The 24,697-nt window shown below is 39.4% G+C and overlaps 1 protein-coding gene across 2 annotated transcripts; it reads right to left on the minus strand.

Moving 5' to 3' along the window:
• Positions 1 to 410: 410 nt before the first annotated feature.
• Positions 411 to 24,355, minus strand: parp14rs1 (poly(ADP-ribose) polymerase family member 14-related sequence 1). 2 transcript variants are annotated; one of them, XM_084724273.1, is made up of 18 exons: positions 23,744 to 24,355; positions 23,528 to 23,628; positions 22,822 to 22,852; positions 19,756 to 19,758; positions 14,263 to 14,547; positions 12,857 to 13,081; positions 10,479 to 12,730; positions 10,023 to 10,253; positions 9,512 to 9,733; positions 8,045 to 8,114; positions 7,711 to 7,857; positions 7,228 to 7,290; positions 6,874 to 7,050; positions 3,015 to 3,248; positions 2,313 to 2,924; positions 1,713 to 1,849; positions 1,435 to 1,609; positions 411 to 1,173 (listed from the first exon to the last, which is right to left on the minus strand). In XM_084724273.1, the coding sequence occupies exons 1-18, from the start codon at positions 23,916 to 23,918 to the stop codon at positions 890 to 892; spliced, it is 5,424 nt and encodes a 1,807-aa protein (XP_084580399.1). In that variant the 5' UTR covers positions 23,919 to 24,355; the 3' UTR covers positions 411 to 889. The 2 variants fall into 2 exon arrangements, with proteins under 2 accessions (XP_084580399.1, XP_084580400.1); XM_084724274.1 differs by lacking the exon at positions 19,756 to 19,758 and having other exon boundaries at positions 1,713 to 1,852; positions 23,744 to 24,353.
• Positions 24,356 to 24,697: the final 342 nt, after the last annotated feature.

The raw sequence follows: 24,697 nt of genomic DNA on the forward strand, positions 1-24,697 counted from the left end.
TGGTTCCCTGATGTCTTTTAGTCTGAACTTTTAAATTTAGAGGTTGGATGTGAGGGAATATTGTAGGGAAGCCTGTATTAAAGAAGTCTTTCCAGTGAGCCACCATGCACAATCGCAGCATCCTGACTCTGTTTGACCTGAATGGAATGAAGCCTTAATTAGTATCACTGGTAACACCGGTGTTTACACTACTTCATGGCAAAATGGCTGCAGTGAAAAAGGTCAGTGAGTTGGGCCTTCAGTACAACTAGATAATGTGGACTAAGCTAAGCAACTTCTGTATATTTGTTTCTGATGTAATGAGACACAAGGATCAGGTATTCATTGTTTTTGTGGATGTGTCAAAGACTTATGGGAGGATATGATTTTATATTCCCTTTACATTAATCACACAGAAATCAATCAACACATTGAAGTGTGCTTGTATCAACTTTTATTTGTTTACAGGAACAGCAGCAGATAAGTTTAAATGTTACTTCTCAAAAGTGAAAGTGACTGTTAACCTGATTCAGACAAACGTAAACAGACAAGCTTGTATCATCCTTCAGTTCCTGGAATAGATCAGGTGCGTTCCATCAGCTCAAAGTGAAGCAGTTACTCAACGCATTGTATTCATGCTTGCAGGATTATTGTACAGTACATTCACAAAGATAATTTCAAGGCACATTGTGGGTCTGACCTGTAATACATCTATAAATGACCCTGATCATTGTTGGTTGCTTGTAAACCAGAACATAATTGTGTTATTGTCTTCATTCTAAGTTTAAACTAAATGTCTTGATTAGATACAAAATAATACATATATCAGTTGAAAATTAGCAGAGAATTGTTTGTTGTAAGGCAGTGTCAAATCTAAGTCTGTTTTTTGTTATCTCAGTGTATGGCTGTGTCACTTGAATGTAATCAAGTATTCAGGATAAGCCTGGCTGTCATGGAAGGTTACGAACAAGCTGGGGTTGGTCACGTTGTCCACAACGCTGTCGTACTTGTGAACGGAGGCAGTGCCTTTGGCCGGTGGTACAATCATGTCTTTATTTCCAGTGGTGAAATCCCCCGTCAGCACTCGACAGAGGTACATGCGCTTCTCCCCTTTTTGATTGGGCCTGGAGTAGGTGTCTTGGGCTGAATAATTAGCATTGACGGCAAAATATGTGCCTCTGCCAAAAGCAGTGGCTGAAAATAGAATAACAGCAGAAAGTTACTGAGTTAGTGAGATAGTTGCTATACTTCCCTAATGCTATTATTACTATTTTTTAAGTGAATTAGATAAATAATAAACTCAAATGCATCAAATAATTTTTCTGTTTATATTATTTATATATTTATATTTATATTATATATTTATTATTATACTGGAACTGTTTTGAGGTTTTCAATAGAGACTAAAGAAGTGTCTGATCAAAGTGTCCCACAGTTTCAAAATAAACTTCTCACCGTTCTTTCCTGCGTAACTCCTGTTGAAGCCGTTTTCGTTGATATGGGCCACAGTGTCTTCGGCGGTGCCGTGGAAGAGACGTTTCTCGTTGTTCTGATGACCGTTTCTCTGATCCATCTCACGCTTTTTGATCTCCAGGCCCTTCCACAATGTGGGGTTCTGGATCCTCTCAATCTAAAAGGAAGGAAAAGGAAATGTTAGATGATGAACACATGGTGATGGAGACGTGACAGCTAGACTTATTCATTACATACAGTTCATGTTAAATGTAGTCTACCTGGAGAATGGTGCTTCCACATGAGGCCTTGAACAGTTTCTCCACATCAGTGTACTCTTGTGTCCCAGCCTGGATGACCACAGAGTGACTTGTGGAGCTGGCTGGCATGGTCTCCCAGGTCGCAGGCAATTCGTCATCTACTGGATATAAAACATTTCATTTTTATTACTCCTGGCACCTCCAATTTATTCAACTATGTTCAAAGTCAAAGTCAAAGTCAGCTTGTCAATTCTTCACATGTGCTTGACATACAAGGAACCGAAATTACGTTTCTCGCTGTCCCAAGCGTAGACAAGGACAACAGTAAAAGTGCAGATGCACAACAAAAACAACAAGACAAATCCTAAACACTAGGGTAGTATTAAATAAACAGTTTGTAAGTCGCTTAGGGCTTATCCCATAGCTAGTGCTACTAACATAACAAGATGTTGACAACAAAAGCATGCTAAAACTTGTAAAACTTGTTAAGAACTTAACTGACTTATCTAACTTAAATCTGGTTTAAATGCACTTTGTTCTGGCTTTCTAATAAAGACACACTCCTCCTGTCAATGTCAGGTAGTAGAAGTAGGGCTATGACAGCTGTTTCAGGTAAGATACCTTTGACTTTGTCAATGCGCTTTATCTCGAGGGTATGTCCCTGGGTATTGGTGGCAGGTCCATTTGGCATGTGGACTGTGTAGTCTTGACCCTGGATGGTGACTTTTACTCTTGGTTGATTCTTCTCCAATGCTTCCTCAAGCTCGTAGTTTGTTTTGGGATTAAAACTCTGAAACTGAGACCCCTGCTGCTGGTACTGCCACTCTGCCATTGTGCTGGCCAGATCCACTTTCCTCTTCAGCTCCTCCTCCACCCTCGCCTTCCTCACCATCTCACTGATCTCCGTGCTGGCTTTGAGTACGTCTTGGCTGAGCCCCTCGATGGTGATTGAGGGTACGTTCTTCGTCCTGTCAGTCCTTATACTCACGCCCAGGATCCTCTGGATGTCAGCAATGCGCTGGAGGTCTGTGTCAGAGAGGCTGAGGATGCCGCTGTCTGAAATGGAGAAGCTGTGCTGCTCTGAGGACACCAGGTCGTTGATCCAGTCCTTGGCTCGGTCTACTTTGGCCTGTGACTCACCACAGATGTGGAAACAAGCAGGTTCCACTTTCAAAGCCTCAATGACAAAATCCTCTTCTTTCTTTGGCTTTTCATTACTTCCAATGAAAAATGCTGAAATACAAATACATTAAAACGTGACCTTAAAATTGATTATGGAATAAGGAACATGAAGACCAAACTTCTTCTCTTCACTGGACTTACCTTTGATGCTTTTGAACACTGTGCTTCCCCAGGATTTATCTGATTTATCTGATTTATCTTTAGGATCACTGGCCTCTCTTTGTTGCATACTGCTGTAGAACTCTTTTATCATGGGGGCCTGGAAAATAACTATCCGGACTGTCTTCAGGGTGCTGGAAGTATTCTGGCTCGACACATCAATCACTGCATCCAACATGGCATCTGCCACCTGCCTTGCTTGTACATTTCCTTGACCTAAAATGTTAAAGCACACATTACAGACTCTTATGAAAATCAAAGTCTGCAGCAGGGTAGAAAAGCATGATCTGAATATAAGCAGACTGTAAAAGACGATAAAAACACATTAAACACACTGTCCTGACTGTGACCATTGCAGTGTTTTACCCTATAGTGTATTTGGCAGAGCACCCTGCCCTCCCAACAGGACCCCACACAGAAATTCAAGTTGTAGATTTTTTTTTTAATTCCATTATTTAATTTATATTTTAAAACGGCCTATAACGTGTTCTTTTTATCAAATAAAAAGCTAACTCTAATTTGTGCGATCGCTCCTCTCTCACAGCACACACCGATGCACCGGTACAGACACACCCACCCACACTCAGAGAGCGGAGGAGAGACAGTTTCAGACCGTTAAGGTAAAAAAAACACCAACAAACAAACAAAAATTGTAAATGGACGACCGGAGGTTCCCCAACTGTTCGCAAAAATATCAGCGTTTTTTAAACGAATCGTACGTGGCGAGGCGGGGAGCACAGGTAGCTCTGCGGCCAGTGTTAGCCAAAATGAGAGGATCTCTCCCAGCCCCGACCACAGCGCTTGCCAATCTCCTGCCCCTGTTAACGTCGCCACGACTAGACCCAAACACACCTGTTCAGCCCTCCAACTGAAGCACGCAGTAAAAAGCTGCAGACGGGTCACCACCGTCAGTCTGGCTTTGATCCAACATGGCTGTCAGACTGTAGATACTCTGCAGGGCTGTACAAGAGTGAACTTGGTGAGTGAATTGATTAATGAACATGGATGGATGGATGGATGGATGGATGGATGGATGGATGGCCAGGATTTTAATTCTGGGTGAGCCACGGTAACTTCGGATGGGCCTTTTAATTACAAAAGTTAACACTGTTTCCAAATGATAATCTCACTTTAACAAAAATCACTGGTATCATACTGATTCCAGCTGATTATGACACTTTTAAAATCTTTTTAACAGTTTCAGTCTGCAGTTTATATTTATTTCAAATGGCACAGGATATCTCCTTATCTATGTTTTCACTATGGATCATGTAGATCAGTATATCAGTTCAATAAGAAAACTGTCATTTTATTCCTTTTTAATGCGTTTTCATTTGATCTGTCTGGATTACTCTTTAAATGGATTTTAAGAAGAGAGAGAAACGAAGCGATCAGAATAATGGGTGAGCCACAATGACTTTTAACAGGAGAGATTACCACGCGCGAGAGGGTCCACACTCATTCTAGGCAAGGTATGGCTGGTATCCAAACCAAAGGTTTTCACTAATGATGTATATTTCATTAATCTGGAGACATTTCAACTTCAACTTAAAATTCATAATTATGTCGACATTATCCTGTTTGACTACATTTCCAATTATAACTGTAAATTTACACATGAAGCCTCTCATCATTCATTCAATGATCTATTATTACCTGTGTTCGCTTTTCCCATTTCTTTGCTTTAGAAGGTAATTTAATTCCACTGCTGACACTGTTAAAATGACAGATTTTCCTTTATGGATCTTTATGGATGGATGAAAGCAGAATGTCAATCTCCAAACTCATAAAGTGCTTCTTTTCTCTTTCATACTATTTTCACGAATGAACACTTCTTGACATGTGGGGCGGGAAGCACAGCCTTATATGGTACTATTGGGGCAACCTCCTAGTAATTACATTTTTTATTTTTTGTGGACTTTTTTGTGGACTTTTATTTCTCAAAAAAGCAATATTCTCTTTTTTAAACCAGGAAGTGAGACAGGGGTCCTTTAAGGGGAACTATTATGCTTTTCCTCTTTTCTGACCCATAAATGTTGTCACAATGTCGGATACTCGTGTTAAACGATTCCAAAGCGTCAAATAATGAGGTTCATTTGGATGTGAGCCCCGCAAGCTGTTTTGGATGGCTCTGCACGCTGTGTTTTACTGTCTTTTTTTAACGGTGTAGTAACATTGATATCAATGCGTGCCAGACTTACTTATATGGTCATACCCCGGCATGTGCTCTAGGCCTGCCCGCTCCCCCGCTCTGCTTTGGAAGTTATATCGCTGCTCTGAGGGGTGTAACTATGAAATGAGATTAATGTGTTAGCGAGCTATGTTGAGTCTAAAGCCAGGATTTTCATTGTCACGAAGGTGGCTCTCTTCTCTCTGGTGATGCAGAGTCATTTTTCCCGTTTGCTCCAGATCATATTAACACTTTAAATTTACATGGTATATAATCCACACAGTAAAATAATGATGAAACAACTACAGACACTTTGAATACTTTTTACTGTTATCTGTTTTGTCTTGGTGATACTGCAGCTCAGATCACTGATTAGAAAATTCATCATCATTTATCACAGACAGTCTTAAATCAGTTACACTCATTTTACGTTGGTTTGGTCAAAAACTTCAGTGATGTCCACGTCTCTGTCATCATAGGACAGTGTCAGACAGACTTCATCATGTTTAAATCTGCTGTATGGAGTTTTATTGTTTAATGTGCAGTTTTCATGTTAGAATAAATGGCAGCATTAAGACCACATCTAGTCCATCAGTAATTTTCTGACATCATTCTTCTTCTCCTGCTTTATTTGCAGCAACAATGTTGCTTTTTGCCGTAATGTATTTTGTATATTTTCCACAGCTCATAATTATAACAACTTGATCATTTTGACTTAAGTAAGTGGCTTGCGATCGCTTCATTTCATGTGGAAGAAGAGTCAAATGATGCAACAAACACCCCTTTTATGTGAGCGCGCACAGAGTCTGAAGACGAAAGCCTGGATTAACACAGTGAGTTGATAACCACCATCGTGATACCTGTTATCTCTGATTGCAGTTTTAGGCTTTGTCGATCCAGATCATGTAAAGAAAGCCTGGCTGTGTTGAGCTTCCTTCGTAGTACAGCCCCCTGCTGTCTACAACGATTTCACAATGTTAGTATGTTGAGCAATGGCCCCCAGAAAATGATTGTTTGGGTGTGAGAGAAAGTTAACTTTGTTGCTTTTTGTTGCAGCTGCTTTTTCCCGGCCAGCAAAGGAAAAATACCTCCGTGTTTGTCTGTCTACGGCACTTCACAGGGGACTGTTTTGTCAACACTGGCCAATACGAAGCTGAATTAGCCGGTAGCCGAGCTCAGCAGCGCACGCCAGCCCATCGGAAGTCCTTGGGAGTGTGACCAATCACAGCGGAGTGGGCTCGGTGGGAGGCGTACATGGAGGAGGGCCGGGGGGTGGAGTAAATTACACAGAGTTTTTTCGCGCGATGCAGAAAGTACAAGGAAGAGATGCAGCGAGAGGCACAGCGTCCTGAAGATCTACAAAGCTTTCTGTGCGGGCGATCGTGTGTAGCTGCTCTATAGGAGTCCAAAATCAAATACAAAGACCTGAAAATTAGTATAATAGGTCCCCTTTAAGGTATAACTAAACCATTTTAAAGTCATGTTTTTGTAAAAATCTGAGAGTTATTTATTTTATTTCCTTAAAGACTAAATTATTACCAAAAATGTTTTGTCCCAATCCTCAAGAGTTGGTGTTTTATTTATGTACAAACTCATGAAGTGAGACGGGTTTGAGGATCAACGTCATGATTTTACAGTTAATAAACACCACATTCTGCTGATGAATCTCACCTGTGCCAATAGCAGGAAATGAGACAGAAGTGTGTGAGTTTTTCACACACATCTGGAGCGCTTCTTTCACAACCTTGTTGATTTTTGTGACGTCAGTCTGTCCAACGAGGTGGAGGATCTTCTTACACTTGAGGTTGCCTGGCTGGGTCATTATCATGCCTGGGTGGGGCTGGGCACCTAAAGGTGTAGACAGTGGATCTGAATGCATCTGGACCTTGACAACTATAGGTGTATCTATTCAGGTCACACTTCTGAACAATTCTGAGCTATGATTACAGAACAGACTTAATAATTGATTTGTTATTCATGTCATTACAAAGCAAGAAAATTGTTACAGTGTGTTTGGTTTCTTACTGAGGGTTTGGCATTCTGCTTCAACAGCCTGACCAGCAGCATCCAGAATGGCCTTTGATACTCCTAGAGAAACGGAAGACACAAATTAATATAAAGTATTTTACACACACACACACACACACACACACACACACACACACACACACACACACACACACACACACACAGACACACACTGTGAGGACTAATTTTTGTGTCTGTATTGATGCTAAGTGGAATTCATGTGCCAAAATATGTTGCCTTGTAAATATTTACATTAACTCTAAAATAAAATGAAATAATAATTATTTTGCATTATTGAAACATTCAAGTTCTGGCTACCATTTTTTTAGATTGGATCAAACTTGACTGTCAGTGCACACAGCACAAGTACTGAGACGACTGCAACAAGCAGTAAAGTGTAGAATATATACAAATGTGTAAGGGAAATACATAGAGGGGTAGATGACATATTTAAGGTATGAAAAGTATTAAATCATTTACCTGACTTAAGAGAGAAGCTGTCATTGGAGGAGTTGACAATGACATCAGTGGTCTCCTTGGTTATGTCTCCGGTGAGCACCTGCACAGCCACATTTCCCACTTTGGTCTCGTACATTCCTGAGCTCGAGACAACTTTAGAGAAGGGACCTTGAAGCAGCAGACACAAATTAAGAATTAACAGCAGCCCAGAAACACATTAAGTAGATCATTTACAGTGATTCACTCCATAATGGAGACAGTTATTTCAATTTTATTTTAAATCTTTACACGTTTCTAAAACACAGCATTACATTGTAATGGCACATATTACACATATTGTAACAAAATTGCCCACCTGAACTTTGAGGAGGAGGTGTGGGCACAGAGGTACTGGGGAACCTCTTCTTAAATTCATCACTAAAAACCTGTCAACACAATCACAGAAATACCTGATAAGAAAACACTCATAAATGTTACAGTAAAGCAGAAGAATCATACACTTAACTGAAAGTGCTGTAGTTGTGTGCTATTTACTTGTGGATATTGCTGATTAGTCAGTGGAATGATAAATAAAATTTTCATGAAATCATAGCAGATTAATAATGATTAGTAGTGGGGTCTGCCATTCCCACGCAGGGTTTACAGAATATGATGCATCCAAAGTTAAAGTTTTTATTTTTTTTCTCTTTATAACAGCCTCACAGTTTACTGTTTACTATCCTACAGCTATATCAGAGCTTTATTAAGTGACTGTTAATGCCAAGTGAATATGTCCTGCTGTCGCTAGTTCACTTAGAAGGTATTCAACTGGTGGCTTTTAGTATGAAACGGTCACAGGAATCTTTTTCGGACAGGATCACATTTACATTTTATAAGAAGCAACCTCTTGAGCCTTCATTCATATGGACCCAAAAGCTGGGACAGCTATAGTTGTTGCGGTCTGGTGCTGCCCACTGAGCTAAAGATATGTGAAAGATCAGCATGTAGGTCTGAGTGCCAACCAGTGGTGAGGTTGTACATCGCAACCAACTAAATACCACTCATCTCAACACCCCATTTCAAGCAAAGTGAAGGAGAAACTACAGTGATTGTGAATCTCGCAAAAAAAAAAAAGAAAAAAAGAGAAAGGCTGTTTATGCAGCCAGTGTTTGGACTGTCAGTTCTGGGTGACTGTAGAAACATGGTGGTCCAACATGGCAGACCCCATGGAAGAGGACCCACGCCCTCTGTAAATAAACAGCTCATTCTAACTTAACAAAAACACAATAATTCATTAATTCATGATATTCAGGTGACAATTCCCATTTAGAGGTGTTTATACACTAATGATGAATATTATGTTCAATTTCTGCCATACTCTACCAATAGATACCCCTAAATCTTACACACTGTACCTTTAAAAGGCACTTCAGGAGAAAATTGAGAAAAAGCACTATCCAAATGTCCTCTGGCACAATACGATGGACAACAAGTCAAGAGCCAATTCTGTTTCTTTCAATGCCAACAGAAACAGAAGGTTACTACTGTGATCCACTAGTGGAGTGTCTACCGCAGATACAGGATTTCAATGCCGATAAGTCTTACCACAGAGGTAAAGCTTCATGACAGGCCAAGGACTGCCTACTACTTTGTACCCATATATGAGCACAGCATCAGTGAGCTGTTGCAAGCAACAGATTGCACACCGCCAGCTCAGCAGCAATATAGCCAGATTCTTTATTGTCCCCTGCTGCTGTGTTGATTTCCAGGAACAATCAACCAGATCTAAAATTAAATTAAGGTACTGCATTAAAGTACTGCAATGTATGTTTTCTTTTCTTACCTGGATAGTCGGTGCATCTCCTGGGTAAAGTATGATCACCACCTTCTTCAGATGTTTAGGTTGTTTCTTGCTGCTAAATGCTAAGATTTCATCCAACAACAATGAGGCTGCAAGGTCTTTTGGGAAACCCAGGTTTCCAGTGCCGATGGCAGGAAAAGATATGGAGGTCAGACCACTGGTCTCTGCCTTGTTCAAGCATTCCTTGAAAATGCCACTCAAGGTCTGGAAGGCAAAGCATGAATGCTATTAATATCTAGGTGTAAGATTCTGAAAGTTTGCACTTCTCTTGTATCCATTTATCAGGTTCTGTAACAAAGATATGACTTGTGACGGCACTGGGGGCTGAAAGCAATATGTCAATATGATAAATGTGCAGGGAACTGTTTTGAATGAGAAAGAGAAAGGTAATAGAAGCAAACTGTAGATGTGAGTTATATTCCTTATGAAGTGTTTTGACCTTTGAAGTAATTTAACATATATTGTATCATACATGATGTAACGCCTACTTTACCTTTTGAGCTGTGCCTTGTCCATTGTCCCAATGAGGTGTGACTGCATGAAAGACTTGTTTGCTCTTCAGCTTGCAGCCATCAGTAACAATGATGTCACCGACATTTACGTCTTCACTTTGTTCACTTGCCAACTGCTGAAGTTTGGGTCCAGCCACGCGCAAGATGGCGGTTGAAACTGCCCCTCTGTTCAGTGCAAGATCTTCAAACACAGTATTCACCGTCACCTCCGTCTGAGAATGTGTTAACAGAATGTTATCAGTTCTTCATTTTACAACATCTTTTTTTAGATAATAGAAAAGTCAAGAATCAGTGCTGCAAGACTCAGCCAGAAAAGAATCAGTCAAGCCCTTTAAGACCACGTTCAATTATGGAGATACTCCAGAGTTAGAGGATAGGCTCAATAGTTAATGCTACATACTCAAGTAATCTGTACAATAAAATAAAATCCAAATTACCTTGGCATTCTCGATATTTCCTTTCATCAAAGTGATGCCCAAGCCCTCTTTGGTCTGCACTTGACCCAAACAGTTTGGGTCAGATACAACATGTTTCACAGTTGAAGCCTTTGCAGCTTTGACAGGAAGAGTCTGTGGAGCATGACTGACACCATTATTTCCAAACACCTGTCTGACAGCTGCTTCCATAGCCTGAACCGCACCATCCTCGTTGTTCACAAAATGGATATTCCTTATGGTGTTGTCATCATATTTGTCATCACAGTATTCCTTGACTGCTTTGATGATGGTAGATGCACACAGATCAAGAGGAAAGCCAAGGTTTCTGCTGATGGCAGGCAGAGCCACAGAAACACAGCCATACTTTTCAGCAAGTTCTAAGCTTCCTTTAACAGCTCTTTTCAACTGCGCCTGAGCCTTCAGGGGTTTAGCTTGATCAAACATGGGTCCCACTGCATGGATGACTTTTTTGCAACAAAGCTGACCTCCTGCCCCAGTTATCACACAGTCTCCAGGGTTGAGCGGTCCATTCAAACTAATTATTTTGTCACATTCATCCTGCAGCTGAGGGCCAGCAGCATTAAGAAGTGCTCCTGCAAGACCTCCATTATGTTGCAAGTCCTGATTAGAAGCATTGACTACTGCATGCACTGGATAGCTGCACATATCTGCCTTGGAAACAGCTATTTCCACTCCATCAGATGTCTGAAGCTGGTATACAGGTTTTGGTACTGATCTTCGGACCAAGTCATTCTGTCCATCACTAGTCTCATCAACAAGCTGGACCAGACAGCCAGTTTCACTAAAGAGTGAGGTGACATACATAGTTTCTTTACTCTGGAAGGACTTCTTCACTCCAGGCACAGTGACTTTTAAACTTTCAAAGATTACAGAAGAGATCACCGTATCAACCAAGGTCTTGCACTTTGCAACATCAACCCTAGAACCACTTAGGCAGATCGCCTCCTTTCTGAAAGACACCACCACTTTGATGTTCATGTGCTTCAAACAAATCAAGTTACCTTTTTTAATGTATTCAGCTATGGCATTGGGCTGGACAACAACAGTTTCTTCCACTTGAGCATTCTGCGTTAAAAACTCATCAAGTTTACTGCTAACTGCTGTGACACTGTCCTTGTAGCCAGACACCACAACTTGTGGACCAGTGGTGTTGATTCGAATTCTCCTGTATGGCTTGTCGTTTTCAGTTTCTAACTGACTGACCAGGTGATTCCACTCTGGCATCTTCAGGACATTACTGTCTTCAGCAGCAATGTATTGAGATATTAGCAGCTTTACAAGATGGTCTTCAGCATCTTTCAGATCTCTGTCAGAAACAGCAAGGAGCTGCACCCTGTTTGCATTGATGTCAAATGCTGCATTTATTCCATTAGATGTGAGGAGAACATCTGTCAGCTCTTCTTGTTGTTCATCCTTCAACATGTCAAGCACAAAGTTATCTATTTCTATATTCTGGCGTTTTAATGCAAACATTTCATTATAAATAACTTTGCTTACTTCCAAAATCTCATGGTTTAAGCCAGTTACCATCAAATCCGGACTATCTTTACTGAAGGACATTTTGAGTTCTGGGTACACACTTAACAGCTTGTCCTGAAGACCATCTTGACACAAGATGTGGAAAATCGATGGTGACACTTTGATCTCTTGGGTTACACTTGATTTCTCCCTCTGCACCTTTCTACAAATCTTATTCATGACTTCATAAAGACCTTGCTCCACTCTGTTGACATCAGCCACAAGGCCTGCCACTGATAAGACACCACTGGCTTTATCAGACACTAAAACCACATTCTCATTTAGTAGCATCTGTCTGATCGCCACCTCAGACTCTTCCCATACTTCTGACTCAGGCTGAAGCTTCAGGGATTTGAATTTTGACAGAGCTTGTGCAAAGGCTGACTTCACACTATCCCCCCACTCTTTGATGACAGCTTTGGCATCCTTTTGCTGTAGTAGTGAAGACACAGGGTTCAACCGCACAGTAGACTGGTTGAGGTTCACGTTGCAGAAGAGTTTTTCCAAGTGACTTTGAATGGTCTTGGCAGCTGACTGATTGTCTTTTAGGTATCTCCAGAGAGCATCGTCGATGGGTTCAGAGATGGCAGCAGGGAGTTTGAGTGGTGGCTTGTCTTTGCCATAGAGGGCTGTTCCCAAAGATTTGTAAAAAGGATAAACTCTGATCTCTTCCTGTTTGATGCAATGCTTCTTCTTCATGATTTTCTGAACAGCTATGGGGAGAGAAATTACAATCAAATATTACTTTGTCTAGAATTCATTTAGGTGTTTTTTCTTTGAAGTTTATTAGACAAGTATATCCACACACTAATATTTAATATGTACTGTAACTGTACTACCTTCATGGTCTTTAAAGGTGATGATGGCAGACTGTTCCTCTTCATTAAGCTCAACATCTTCCACATCCCCACCTGCATTCTCAAAATACAGGCGGAGGAGATCTTCACTGAAATTCTGTATATCCTCAACTAGAACTTGCTCTGTGGCTTCAAGAGGCTGGACTGATAGGCCCTTCTTTGTGAACAACCTGTTTCGGGGGCATGTTGTCATGAAATCTGTCCTTTCTGTGAGAGAGAGATAAAAAGTTGAGGTAGTTACAATCACGCTTTTGTGAACAATTAACATCTCTCTGGGCTTTCTAGAAAAATACACAAGTCTTGAGAAGATCTTTACAAAGAGGAACTGGTGGGACAACTACGAAAGTTATTGCTGTTTCTTAGGGGGAAGCATGCTTCCCGCACATAGTACATAAACACCAATGATTTATAGCCAGTGTTAGGTATACGCAGTGGGCTAAATTAATTAAAATTAGCATGTGTATGCTCTTCTTTCTTAAAGGCATGAACCCCCAGAAATCATGACCTGGTTACTGAAGATAATCCACAGACCTTCTTCGATTACAGTTTCATATAGGAACTACTTTCTTTCTATAAGAAAGAAAATAGTTCCAGTAGGTTCTACTACAGAAGGACAGTAGTTCCTACATGACACTGCTTAGAACAAGGTCTGTGGATTAGTTTGAGCCACCAGGTCTTGATCTCTGGAAAGAGACATTATTGCAGTTTACCGCTTTGAGCATCACAGGACTAATGTCATCTAGTTCCATTATACTGGAGAGAAGGCAGACATCTCTATGGTTAATATCTCCAAAACTAGCCAACTCACACCAAAACACTACAGATGGAAAAATAAGTACTACAGTCTAGAGGAAAAACTGAACTGTCCCTTTTAAGTATAAGAATAACAGCAGTTTGTCAGGTTCCACTGTCAATACATTACTGATTAATTTGTGTATATTCTGGCATACACATCCTGTATGTGTGTGAATTTTATATTTGCTACTAGTATTCAGGGTGAGGATGTCTCTGTGTTCTTGTGTTGCACAGTAGTGGTCTTGAGAACTGCAGGAATCAGTAAAGTCATTTCTAATCACTCACAAGAACTAATTTATTGGTGTAATTCAGCTTAGTGTTACGCCTCTTTGCAATGGTCGGGTTAACTCATTAGCTGTCTATCAGTGCATGGCGTGTCATAAATAAGTTTTCTCATACAAATTTAATTCTGCAAAAACAAACTGAAATGTATTTTGTAGCAGGTTTTTTCATCTTAACACCTAAAAATCATCAGAGGTATGCTGGAGATTATACAAGCACTTCTTTATGGTTTGGAAATGAAAACGTCTGTATTTGTTGAGATGTTTGGAACCACTAACACACACACACACACACACACACACACTGAATACCTTTTCCACTTTGGAAAGTCACCACAGCAGAGGAGATGTCAGGAATGACTTCCAAAGTGAAGGTTTGGGAGGCAGATGGAGAGTCAGAATCCTTTAAAATGTTCTCCACCAGCATCTCCAGAAACTCCTGGCTTAACGTTTCTGAAACGTTTCCTACAACAGCCAAAGTGGAGCTGAGCTCTTCGTCTGCTGTCTCATCATCTCCACCTTTCGTCTCCGTCTGAACTTTGGCTGCAGGTGTGCGATCATCAGCCCTTGACTGTTTGTGGTCCACAGAAACATCCACTGAAAATGAGACATGATAGTTAAGTGACTGCACACGTTTTCCTAAAGCAGTGGTTCCTGGGACCCCCAAGGGGGTCATAAGATAATGTCCTGGGGCTGCCAGATGGTTGTGAAGAATAAAATAAGATAAAATATTGTGTCAAGCAGCATGGAAAGAGAGTCAGGAAGCAGCTCTCAGTGACGTCAGGCCCTAAAAGGATTTCAACATGAGGGACAAACACTAATTTCTGTCCTCAAGAAGTCAGAGTGGAAGCATCTGGTCAGTCAATTCATTTCTAGCTTTCATGTGTCACACAGGAAACTCAGACTGGGGGCTCACAAACACAAACCTGTTCATTCTGTACGGTCATGACTCGAAAAGGCAGAGAACCCTGTCTTAAAGCACCAATGTGTAAAATTTAGGGTGATCTATTGGCAGACTATGGAGTATAATATTCAATTTTAGCGTAAAATCACCTGAAAATAAGAACTGTCATGTTTTTGTGACATTAAAATGAGCCCTTTATAGTTGCTTTTTTTAAATGAAAATGTTGCTTAGGTTAGTGCCAGATTAAATTTACAGACCCTTCTGTTTCCCTCTTGGGACAGTTTTGAACACAGTTTACAATATAGCTGTGCCAGCCTGAAAATTTAATTTCACTTTTCAGTGACACTCAATATTACATATTAGGGTTGTAAGCATTATAAGCACTTTCCTTAATCAATCATTGGTAAAATTAACTAATTAATTAATTAATTTAATTAATTAATTGCTTTTGTTTCCCCTTCAATTAAAGCTTTAATTCCACAGCAACATATTGTAGATTCTCTGACAGCATTACATGGCCAATGCAACATATGAAGACATAAAGGTGTGAATATAAGACAACATGTGGAGCGTGCTCATAAAAACAATGTGTTACATTTCAGATCTTTACTTGATCAATTAAATCGTTAATAACAAATTAATCGATCATTGATAATCATTATCATCCCTACTACATAGTTATTGAACGTTCATCATTATCTGACAAAACATTTATGACCTTGTCAAAGAAAACTGCAAAGTTATCAACATTTGTTGACCTGTTTTTGTATGTCTTTATAGCTGATTAACCACTAGGAGTCCTACCAGTCTGTGCAGCCTGTCAGCACTGACAGGACTGGGAGAAGGGAGAGGAGAGACTCAGCAGCATTTTAGATAGATCCTCACTGTAACTTCAAACATTAAGACACTGCAGGGCTGTGGACATTTATGTTGATGTTACTGATCTGGCACGTGCAGGGGGGTGGGGGTGGAGGGTGCTGGAGCACCTGCCCCTTTGCCCCTTGATGCCCAAAGTGCCCTTTTGTCAAAGTGTTTTTTGTTTTTTTGTTTTTTTGTTTGTTTGTTTTTTGTAAGTGTGTGTGTAAAAGTCTGTCTGTGTGGCCCAAAATAATAAATAAAACAAAATAATAATAATTCAGATCTACCCTCGGTCGGTCACATGATCCACAAAGATGTGCCCGCACTGCTCTCACCGCCCTGACGTGCCCAGATGTGCCCTGTAGCTGAGTGCTGCTAAGCTGCCAGAGAGGGGTCACTGCTAGTCTAGAAACCGAAGACCCGAGGGTCGCAGTTGACCCATGTCCTGTACGGATCGCCCTCTACGGTTCGGCACACATGTGATCCACGTACTACATGTGAGCATCATAGTTTTACTGTCACTGTTACTTTTGTATAAATTATAATACCCAAAATCTCAATGCAGAGTTACAGTGAACAGACAGGACAGATGCTGCTGTGTGCAGCTCATCTCTGTGAAGAGCGACTGATTTAAAATCCGTCACATCGCCTTGAGTGAAATCAGACCATAACTTTTTTCACTGATGTAACTCTGCTATCCCCACAGAAACAGATCATAAAACTGTGATGTTCATTGAAACTTTGGTGATATCAGCTGTCTTAACTTCTACACAGCTCCTCTCTGCTCACCGGTGCAGCTCTGTCTCACCCCGTCTGTCACACAGTGTGTCTGCTGATTGATTGATTGATCATGACTTCTAACCAATCAGATGTGCTGCTGTAGGCGGGACATTGAGCCAGACTACAGAGCGTAGTTGTGAATTATACTGTACAGTGTATAATGATCTAATATATGTATAGTATATACATAGGACAGCACTGTATAAGTTTGAAGTTTTTAATATTATTACCATTATCATTACTATTATCATTATTATTATATTACATAACTATGGTGATAATTACAGACAGACAAAGATCAAAGACAAGTGCATTTTTAAAATAATTTAACCCTAATCCCACCACTTTTTTCTTTTTTGATGATGCGATCCGTTACTCAAAACTGTGATATGATCCGAACCATGAGTTTTTTGATCCGTTGCACTCCTACCCGAGGGAGGACTTAAACAACTGATGGTCCAGTGAGTAGGTTTTGCAGCGGCATTCATTTGTGCACGGTGTATTCTTGCAAGATGTCTGACGAAGTGAAGTGAGGATCCTGTGTGTGTGTGTCTGACTCTACACACACCTCTCATAAGTTATAGCCGCTAGTTAACCACACACAGCGTACTGAGGGGAAAAAGTATATCAGGCTTCTTTTTGTTTCAATATGTTTCTTTTGTCATGAGCAAAGTGCATTAGAGAGATGTATCATTTTACTGTCAAGTGAGTTGCAGTGTTTTTCCTATGTTTCTAGAGGCAATGAGGCATAGGCTGTTATTTCACTAAAACTATGCAATGTACAGACATATTCACATAATGTTGGACTATTACAGTATAAATACAACAACAGTAACAATAATAACTAGAAGAATTTGAATTGTGATTTTCTCAACCTCTCATTTAAACATATCAGTACTTGTTTATAACATGTGTATATATACACACAAATTCAATATAATATGCATAAATATAAAATATATAACTTTTATAACCTTGCTGTCTTGCTCAAAGCGGATAGTCAAACTGAATAAAAGCACAAATACATTTAAATACATGATTTCTATATAATTTAATAATTTTTTACTTTATTATTAGCACGACGAATAATAAAGGGCAGATTATGAATCAGCACCATGGAGCAAATTAGTGGCCCCCTTTTAACTTTGAGCACCTGCCCCTCCAAAGGTCTCTGCACGGCCCTGTTACTGATGTTTATATGATATATAACCAACTACTGGAACAGACGACAATTGAGCAAAAGAAAGAGGGAGACAGAGAGGGAGGAGGAGAGGGGGGAGGGGGAGCATGAGTGAAACGTGGTGAGAAAAAAAAATTAAAGTAAGTTTAAAAGTGCAGATGTCATGTATTTATGTGAAATGCTGAGGTTTAACAGTAAGCTACTCTAAACGTGTGCACAACTAGACTGGTTCAAGAACAAATATGTAACACAATGTTGCATCTCTCAAAAGTCATTTATGAGCGAAGTTATTCCATGTATGATTAGAAATCATTAAACCTTCTGAGTTCATTAGTATTATCCACACTCAGCAGTTCACAGAGCGAGAGCCTTATACAACCAATTACTGTAAAAGAATTGACTTTAGCCATTTCTAAACTGAAGGCTGGTAAGTCTCCAGGCTCTGATGGCTTCACTTCAGAGTGGTATAAGGTCTTGAAGCCACAACTATCACCACCATTACTACTTAACACGTTTAACTGGGTTTTACAGAAAGGAGAACTTCCACCCTCTTGGAGGGAAGCAATTATATCAGTCATTCCCAAAGAGCAAAAAGACACACAAGAATGTGGTAACTATCGGCCTGTCAGTGTTCTCAACGTTGATTACAAGTTGTTTACGTCTAGCTTAGCCCGCAGACTAGAAACACTCTTACCTAATCTCATCCATTTAGATCAAACAGGATTTATTCAACACAGACAGACTCTGGACAATACAAGAAGAACTCTACATATACTAGAACAAATAAAGAAGGACAAGACAAAAGCAGTGATGGTAGGTATAGATGCAGAGAAAGCCTTTGACTCCGTTAGATGGTTATTTTTATATAAGGTTATGGGAAAATTCGGCTTCCAGGATAAGTTTATAAAAGTTATTCAGACCCTTTATGATAAGCCTACGGCACGGATTAAACTTAACGGGGACCTTTCCGATTCTTTTACTTTGGAGAGGGGAATGAGGCAGGGCTGCCCATTATCTCCCCTCCTTTTTGCTTTATTTATTGAACCCTTAGGATAATTAATGAGACAGAGTGATGCTATTATAGGTGTTGAGGTGGAGGGGATTGAACAGAGGGCAATGCTTTTTGCGGATGATATTTTGGTTATTCTGGGGGAGCCAGAGAAATCCTTCCAAGGTTTGATGTCACTGTTGACCGATTATGGAAACCTATCAGGGTACAAGCTCAACGTATCAAAGACACAGGTGATGACTTTAAACTTCACTGCTCCAAAGAGCATGCAAGACAAATATAACCTTGACTGGGGAGCTGAATCATTAAAATACCTAGGGATAACACTAACAAAAGACCTTTCAAAATTGTCACAAGCAAATTATGGGCCCTTATCGCAGAAGATAAAATCAGACCTGCACCGATGGAATCTCATCCCCTTTCTAAATCTAAGTTAAAGGATCAAAATGAACACTCTCCCAAAGCTATTATATATTTTTCGGACTTTACCAGTGAAAATAAATGACAACCAATTCAGAAAGTGGGATAAATGGATTTCCAGATTTATCTGGCAGGGAAAGAAACCCAGAATTCGATTTAATATTCTACAGTTGAGAAAAGAAAGAAGAGGAGTGGCACTTCCTGGTTTAAAAATATTTTTATGCCTCACAGCTAACCCCTTTACTGTACTGGTGCAGCAGTGAATATAAAGCCAGATGGGAGGAACTAGAATCTGAAATCAGTTTAAATTTCCCTCTGTAGGCCAAAATTGCATATAGAGGTTTGATGGCTCAATAGGAAGAGAGGAACAACCCCTGGATCAATTTTACGTTGAAGATATGGCAAAAAGTGATTAAATCATATGAAATTCATAACATGCTCAGGCTCTTTAGATGGTGTGCTTATGATACAGAATTTGTTCCTAATAGAGGAGACAACAGATTTGAATCCTGGATACAGAAAGGACTTATCTTTCATTTACACACAAAAACACAATACAGAGTTTCCAATATTTACAGGATGAACATGGCCTAGAGCAGAGGGATTTCTTCAGATACCTCCAATTGCACCATCATTTTAATCAGAAATGCAGACCTGCTGATTTTTCAAAAGCAGAATCTGAGTTCTTCAGGACTTTAAAGTCGGCCCTTGTTTCGATTCCCTCCCAATCAATTTCTAAGCTGTACAATGCTCTATTTCTGGACAAAAATGAAAACACTCTGTAAATTAAGGAAAAATGGGAAAAAGAAGCAGGAGTAGGGATTTCGGAGGAGGCTTGGGGGGAGATATGCAGCTTTCAGTGGTCCTCAACTAACTCTATGGAGTGGAGGGAGCACTGCTGGAAAAACATAGTAAGATTTTTTAAGACCCCACACCCAGAAAAATATAATGCTAAAAGTTCTATATGTTGGAGACAATGTGGGTCAGTGGAGGCAAACCATTCACACATATTCTGGGCATGCCTTCATACTGGAAGGGTATCCATAAAATATTGTGTACAGTATTTAAATTCATCTACCCATGAATATAGAGACGTTTTATTTGGGCCATGTTGTTCTATGTTCAATTCTACCAAATTTGGTACAAACGGATTGAATTTATAACCCCAGTGAGAGCAGACTTTGTATAACTCCATTAATGTTTCAAACTCCTTTCCTCCTTTCATTGAGAAAAATACAGAAATGTAAGCTCCCTTCAGTTTGGTTGTACATCGTTACCATTCCTGGGAATAAGAGTTGGGCATGTGTATGAAAATGGTTCACCCAATGGCTGACAGAGTAAGGTAGAAGATCATAGGGTTTTAGGATTACTTGTTGTTATGTGGGAGAACACAGATAGAGAGAGATACAGCATGATTGAAGTTATAAAGATGAATGGTTTATGAGATTCACTCGAATTTTCATCTTTGGAAGTGAAGGACTGATAGGCTACTAATGATTGAGTTTCAGCACAGGAGGACTGCAACTAAGTTTTTAGTTTTTGTTTGTTTTTTTTCTTGTACATATGCAGAGGACTGTAAGAAGGAAAACTGGACAAGAGAGCTATGAAAATTGTAAAATATTTGTAAGCAAAATTGATGTCAAATAAAAAGATAATTACAAAAAAATAAATAAATAAGAAATCATTAAACCAACATTTAAGTCTGAAAAATGATGAAGTCTTTACTGTCGAGTTTAGTGCCTAACAGCAATACATTAATATGGAATCATTTTGAAGAATTAAAAACAAAAAGACAATCGGTGCTTTGAGAATGGGTGTGTGTAAAGATGGTGGCTTGTTTCTTGAGTCAAAACAGAAATGAAAATCAGACTGACAGTACTATAAGGAGGGTATTTTTTTTCAATCAGACACAATACAACATCTAATCCTGGACTTGTGATCAACTGCAGTACTTACTTTTGGAGGCTTTCTGCCTGGATCAACCTCCACGTTCTGTTTAGCTGAAGGTTTAGCTAATTCCTTGGCTTTTACTACATATTTACCTGATGAATTCATGGATACATTTACTGTCACTGAAATAATGTTCAACACTGTGTGCATGTTTGAGTACATGTACAATTATAGTAAATACAGGGTTAAGTGTACTTCTTTTACTACTTATACGGACTGAATTTTGTCAAAGTCACAGGAGAGGGGCAAGAAAGCCACATGCAGCTCTGGAGCCACAGGTTAATGAGTCCCTGCTTTATCTAATATCAGGTCAAGAGAGAATCAGGACGGACAGGAGATAAAATAATTCAGGAAAAAATATAGATTCACTCACAATGTGTGTCTAAAAGTGGGAGTATTTGTTGTGCTTTCTTTCCTCATGTTTCACTTGATACTTTTGTATCTTCTGTGTGTACTTTTGTATTTGAAAATCTTTTACCTTCACAGTATTTCTTCTACTCTGTAAAGCACTTTGAACTGTCCCTGAGTATGAAATGTACTATACAAATAAAGCCTTGCCTTGTTTTTGATTTTTATGGACATCTGGCCAACATGCACAGATAGGATTTCACCTTTGTACTCATAAAAGTGTAGTGATCTTACATTCTACTAATGAAGAACATCACTTTCTGGGTTAAGAAATGCCTTCTGTTTTCACCTTAAACTTTTTTGTACAGTGAGCCACGAGGTTTAAATCATCACAGAAAAGTGTTGAAAAGAGATAAATAAACTTACTACCCACATAAACCTGCATGCACAAAATGATTTACATATTATCAGTGGTGGACAGTAACAAAGTACATTTACTTGAGTACTGTACTTAAGTACATTTTTTGAGTATCTGAGTATTACTTGAGTATTGGAAACTTCTGACTTTCACTCCACTACATTTCAAAGATAAATATTGTACTTTTGACTCCACTACATTTCTAGGAAGGTTGTTGTTACCTTTAGGTTAATCATAGCTTTGAAGTCAGCTGTTGCTGTTTTTTCTTTTCTAAAATGCAGTTGGCCACACGCCGTGTTCCTCACTGAAGGAAACCAATCACAGTACTCGCTCTCAACTGGGATTGATGTAAAAGCAGAAATACATCATCCAGGCGCTCTGTAACAAGAACAAACAAGCTCTCCCTCTTTCATTCAAACAAAACTCAGTAATGATGATGACAGGAGAAAGACTAAATTAAATCTCAGATGTTATAATTTAAAAAGAAAAATAATTCCAGGTAGGCTTGTAATTAGGGCTGGGCAGTATGACCCAAAATTCATATCACGGTATAAATTGAATCCCTTCACAGTAACGGTATTTATCGCGGTATAAATGTCACGGTGTAAAACTTATAAGGGAAGTGTTTCTGAAGGGGTTTTGTAGTCCCTTAGCAAAACTAAATTGATTTAAACAACTACAACAAAAAAAGCAAAGATATAATGTAATTTTTTGAGTATTTATTGTGCAGAAGAACAACAGAAGTAAGGATAGTGCCTCAGAAGTAGGGCTTTCCAATAAATTCACTTCATCACATCCACATACTGTACCAAATGAGGGGATGCCAGCTAAAAACTTGTTTAAGGAGCAGTGTCCTTTTAATACAGAAAATACTCTGTGTGTGTGTGTGTGTGTGTGTGTGTGTGTGTGTGTGTGTGTGTGTGTTTGTGTGTGTGTTAGGACTACCCAAGAAGCAATCACTCATCAATTCAATATGACCCACATTTGTCTCAATCAGTACTTACATTTCTTGATGAGTTTATCAGCTGGAGCTTCCTGTATAGAATGAAAAGAATACAAATATTTTAATCATTTCTTTTTTTAATTACTTTGGCATCTCATGTAACCAGTTTCACATGGCACACTGCCCTAAATGTCAGCTGCTTTGTAAAGAAGTTGATGCTTCAAACAATAAAACCTCCACAATAATGCTCCAAGATAACAGACCATAAATCACAAAATGCAGCACCACCCTAGATTTATGCACATGACTACCAATCAGATGAAAGCTGTACACTGACAGCTTTCTAGCTTTTCTATTCTTTTTGACAGCTTGTCTCACACTATAAAGAACTACAGTTCATAAGAGGGGGTTCCAAGGACTCCCAGCAAATGAGGAATATAATTGCTATTTCAAGTAATATTAGGACAGAATGTGATATATTGTGGTTGTCACAACACTAGAATGTTAAACACTGATACAGTGATATACAGCACTAGTATAAAAAAAAATGACAGCATGACAAAACTTTCTCTTTTCTCGTTCTCTTGTGTTCATTCAGAGCAAGTCACTGAACACGGTCAGGTTTTACTGCAAGTCACATTTCAGGCAGGAAATAAAGACTGAAGTGAATGAACACTGATATCTTTTCTTTTTATGGTTTCTTCACTTTTTTACAACCAAATGTTAATAATATATAGTTTTAATTGTAACATGTTGTGCTCACTTACCTCCGTTGTTGTCTCATCTGTCAGTAAACGGACTGTTATCTTCAACACGCCTTTATCCAGACTGATCTGATGCGCCTCTTTCCCCAGAACATTTTTCTGGTCTGTGAAAAACAAAAACTCATTAAAGCAGTGAAGTAATAAAAACGTGGGAACACTACTTTTTGTTTTTTAATGACCAAAGTAACTTAGACGGTCTAGTTTATATGGCCAACTCACCCTCCTCTCTGCGGAAGCGCACCACCGCTGTCCGGCTGCCATTGTCATATTCAACTTCACAGTCGCCACCGTTTGATTTCTTACTTTGAAAGTATTTCACTAATTTGTTTTTCAGTCTCGGTACGTTGTTTTCTTCGAGCTCGACGAGCAGAGCAAACGAATACGCGCCCGCCATCGTTGTTCGCCCAACACCCTCTGCCTGCTTTACTTTCACTTTTGATTCTTAGGAAATGAAACGGTGAGGGTTTTTTCGACATTGGAGCTGTCAGATGTGCTGACGCAGAATGAGCTCGAGCTAAAGTAGGAATATACATGTTCAGTGGTTACATGAAAAAAAGGAACAATTAAACCATCACGGAACAGAACTTGGCCAACATCCCGAGGAGCAGTTTTGGAGAGGTCCGCACCCAAACCTCACTACTTCTCGGCTCTTCCCTGTGTGGTGGCAGAGTAAAACACTACCTCAGGAACATAATACACTTTCTTTTGTCCTTTTTACTTAGAGTATGTTTGCTAAATTGAATATAAGCTTCGAAATATGTTACACTTAAGAGGTCGTCACTTAAAACTAGCTTAACTCGGTCTGTTGTCTCGCGAACACCGCGCGTCACGTGCAGATATTTTGTATACCCGCGATGAAAACAACATGGCGGTTTTAAAAAATTACGGAAAACTGAAGTACAATGACAGGTGGAAGTACACTTGTAAACAGTGAAACGGATACGTAGAATGTCTACTTTATTTGGTTTTAGTTTTTTTTTTTAATAGATATCATTACGAGTTGCACAAAATTTGATAAAAACTGTCAAAATTAAGCACTCTTACTAATATGCTAATGCACAAAACACACAACTAGAATGAAAGTGGACAAACGAGACAACTGCAAGAATACATGAAGAATTTTCAACAACGTTTCAGTTTCTCTTTATAAAGTTTAAGTAAACTTTATATTTA

The sequence above is a fragment of the Lutjanus erythropterus genome, chromosome 8, assembly GCF_056507025.1.
Source record: "Lutjanus erythropterus isolate fLutEry1 chromosome 8, fLutEry1.hap2, whole genome shotgun sequence".
Lineage (NCBI taxonomy): Eukaryota > Metazoa > Chordata > Actinopteri > Lutjaniformes > Lutjanidae > Lutjanus > Lutjanus erythropterus.

What these genes read in the sequence shown, in the direction of transcription:
- parp14rs1 (XM_084724273.1), bottom strand. Translation starts at nt 23,918, where the DNA reads ATGGCGGGCGCGTATTCGTTTGCTCTGCTCGTCGAGCTCGAAGAAAAC. An exon ending in GAGATGCACCGACTATCCAG is followed by an intron (nt 8,115 to 9,511) that starts GTAAGAAAAGAA and finishes TTGTGTTGACAG; the next exon opens with GTTTTTAGTGATGAATTTAA. An exon ending in GCGCATTGACAAAGTCAAAG is followed by an intron (nt 1,850 to 2,312) that starts GTATCTTACCTG and finishes TATATCCAGTAG; the next exon opens with ATGACGAATTGCCTGCGACC.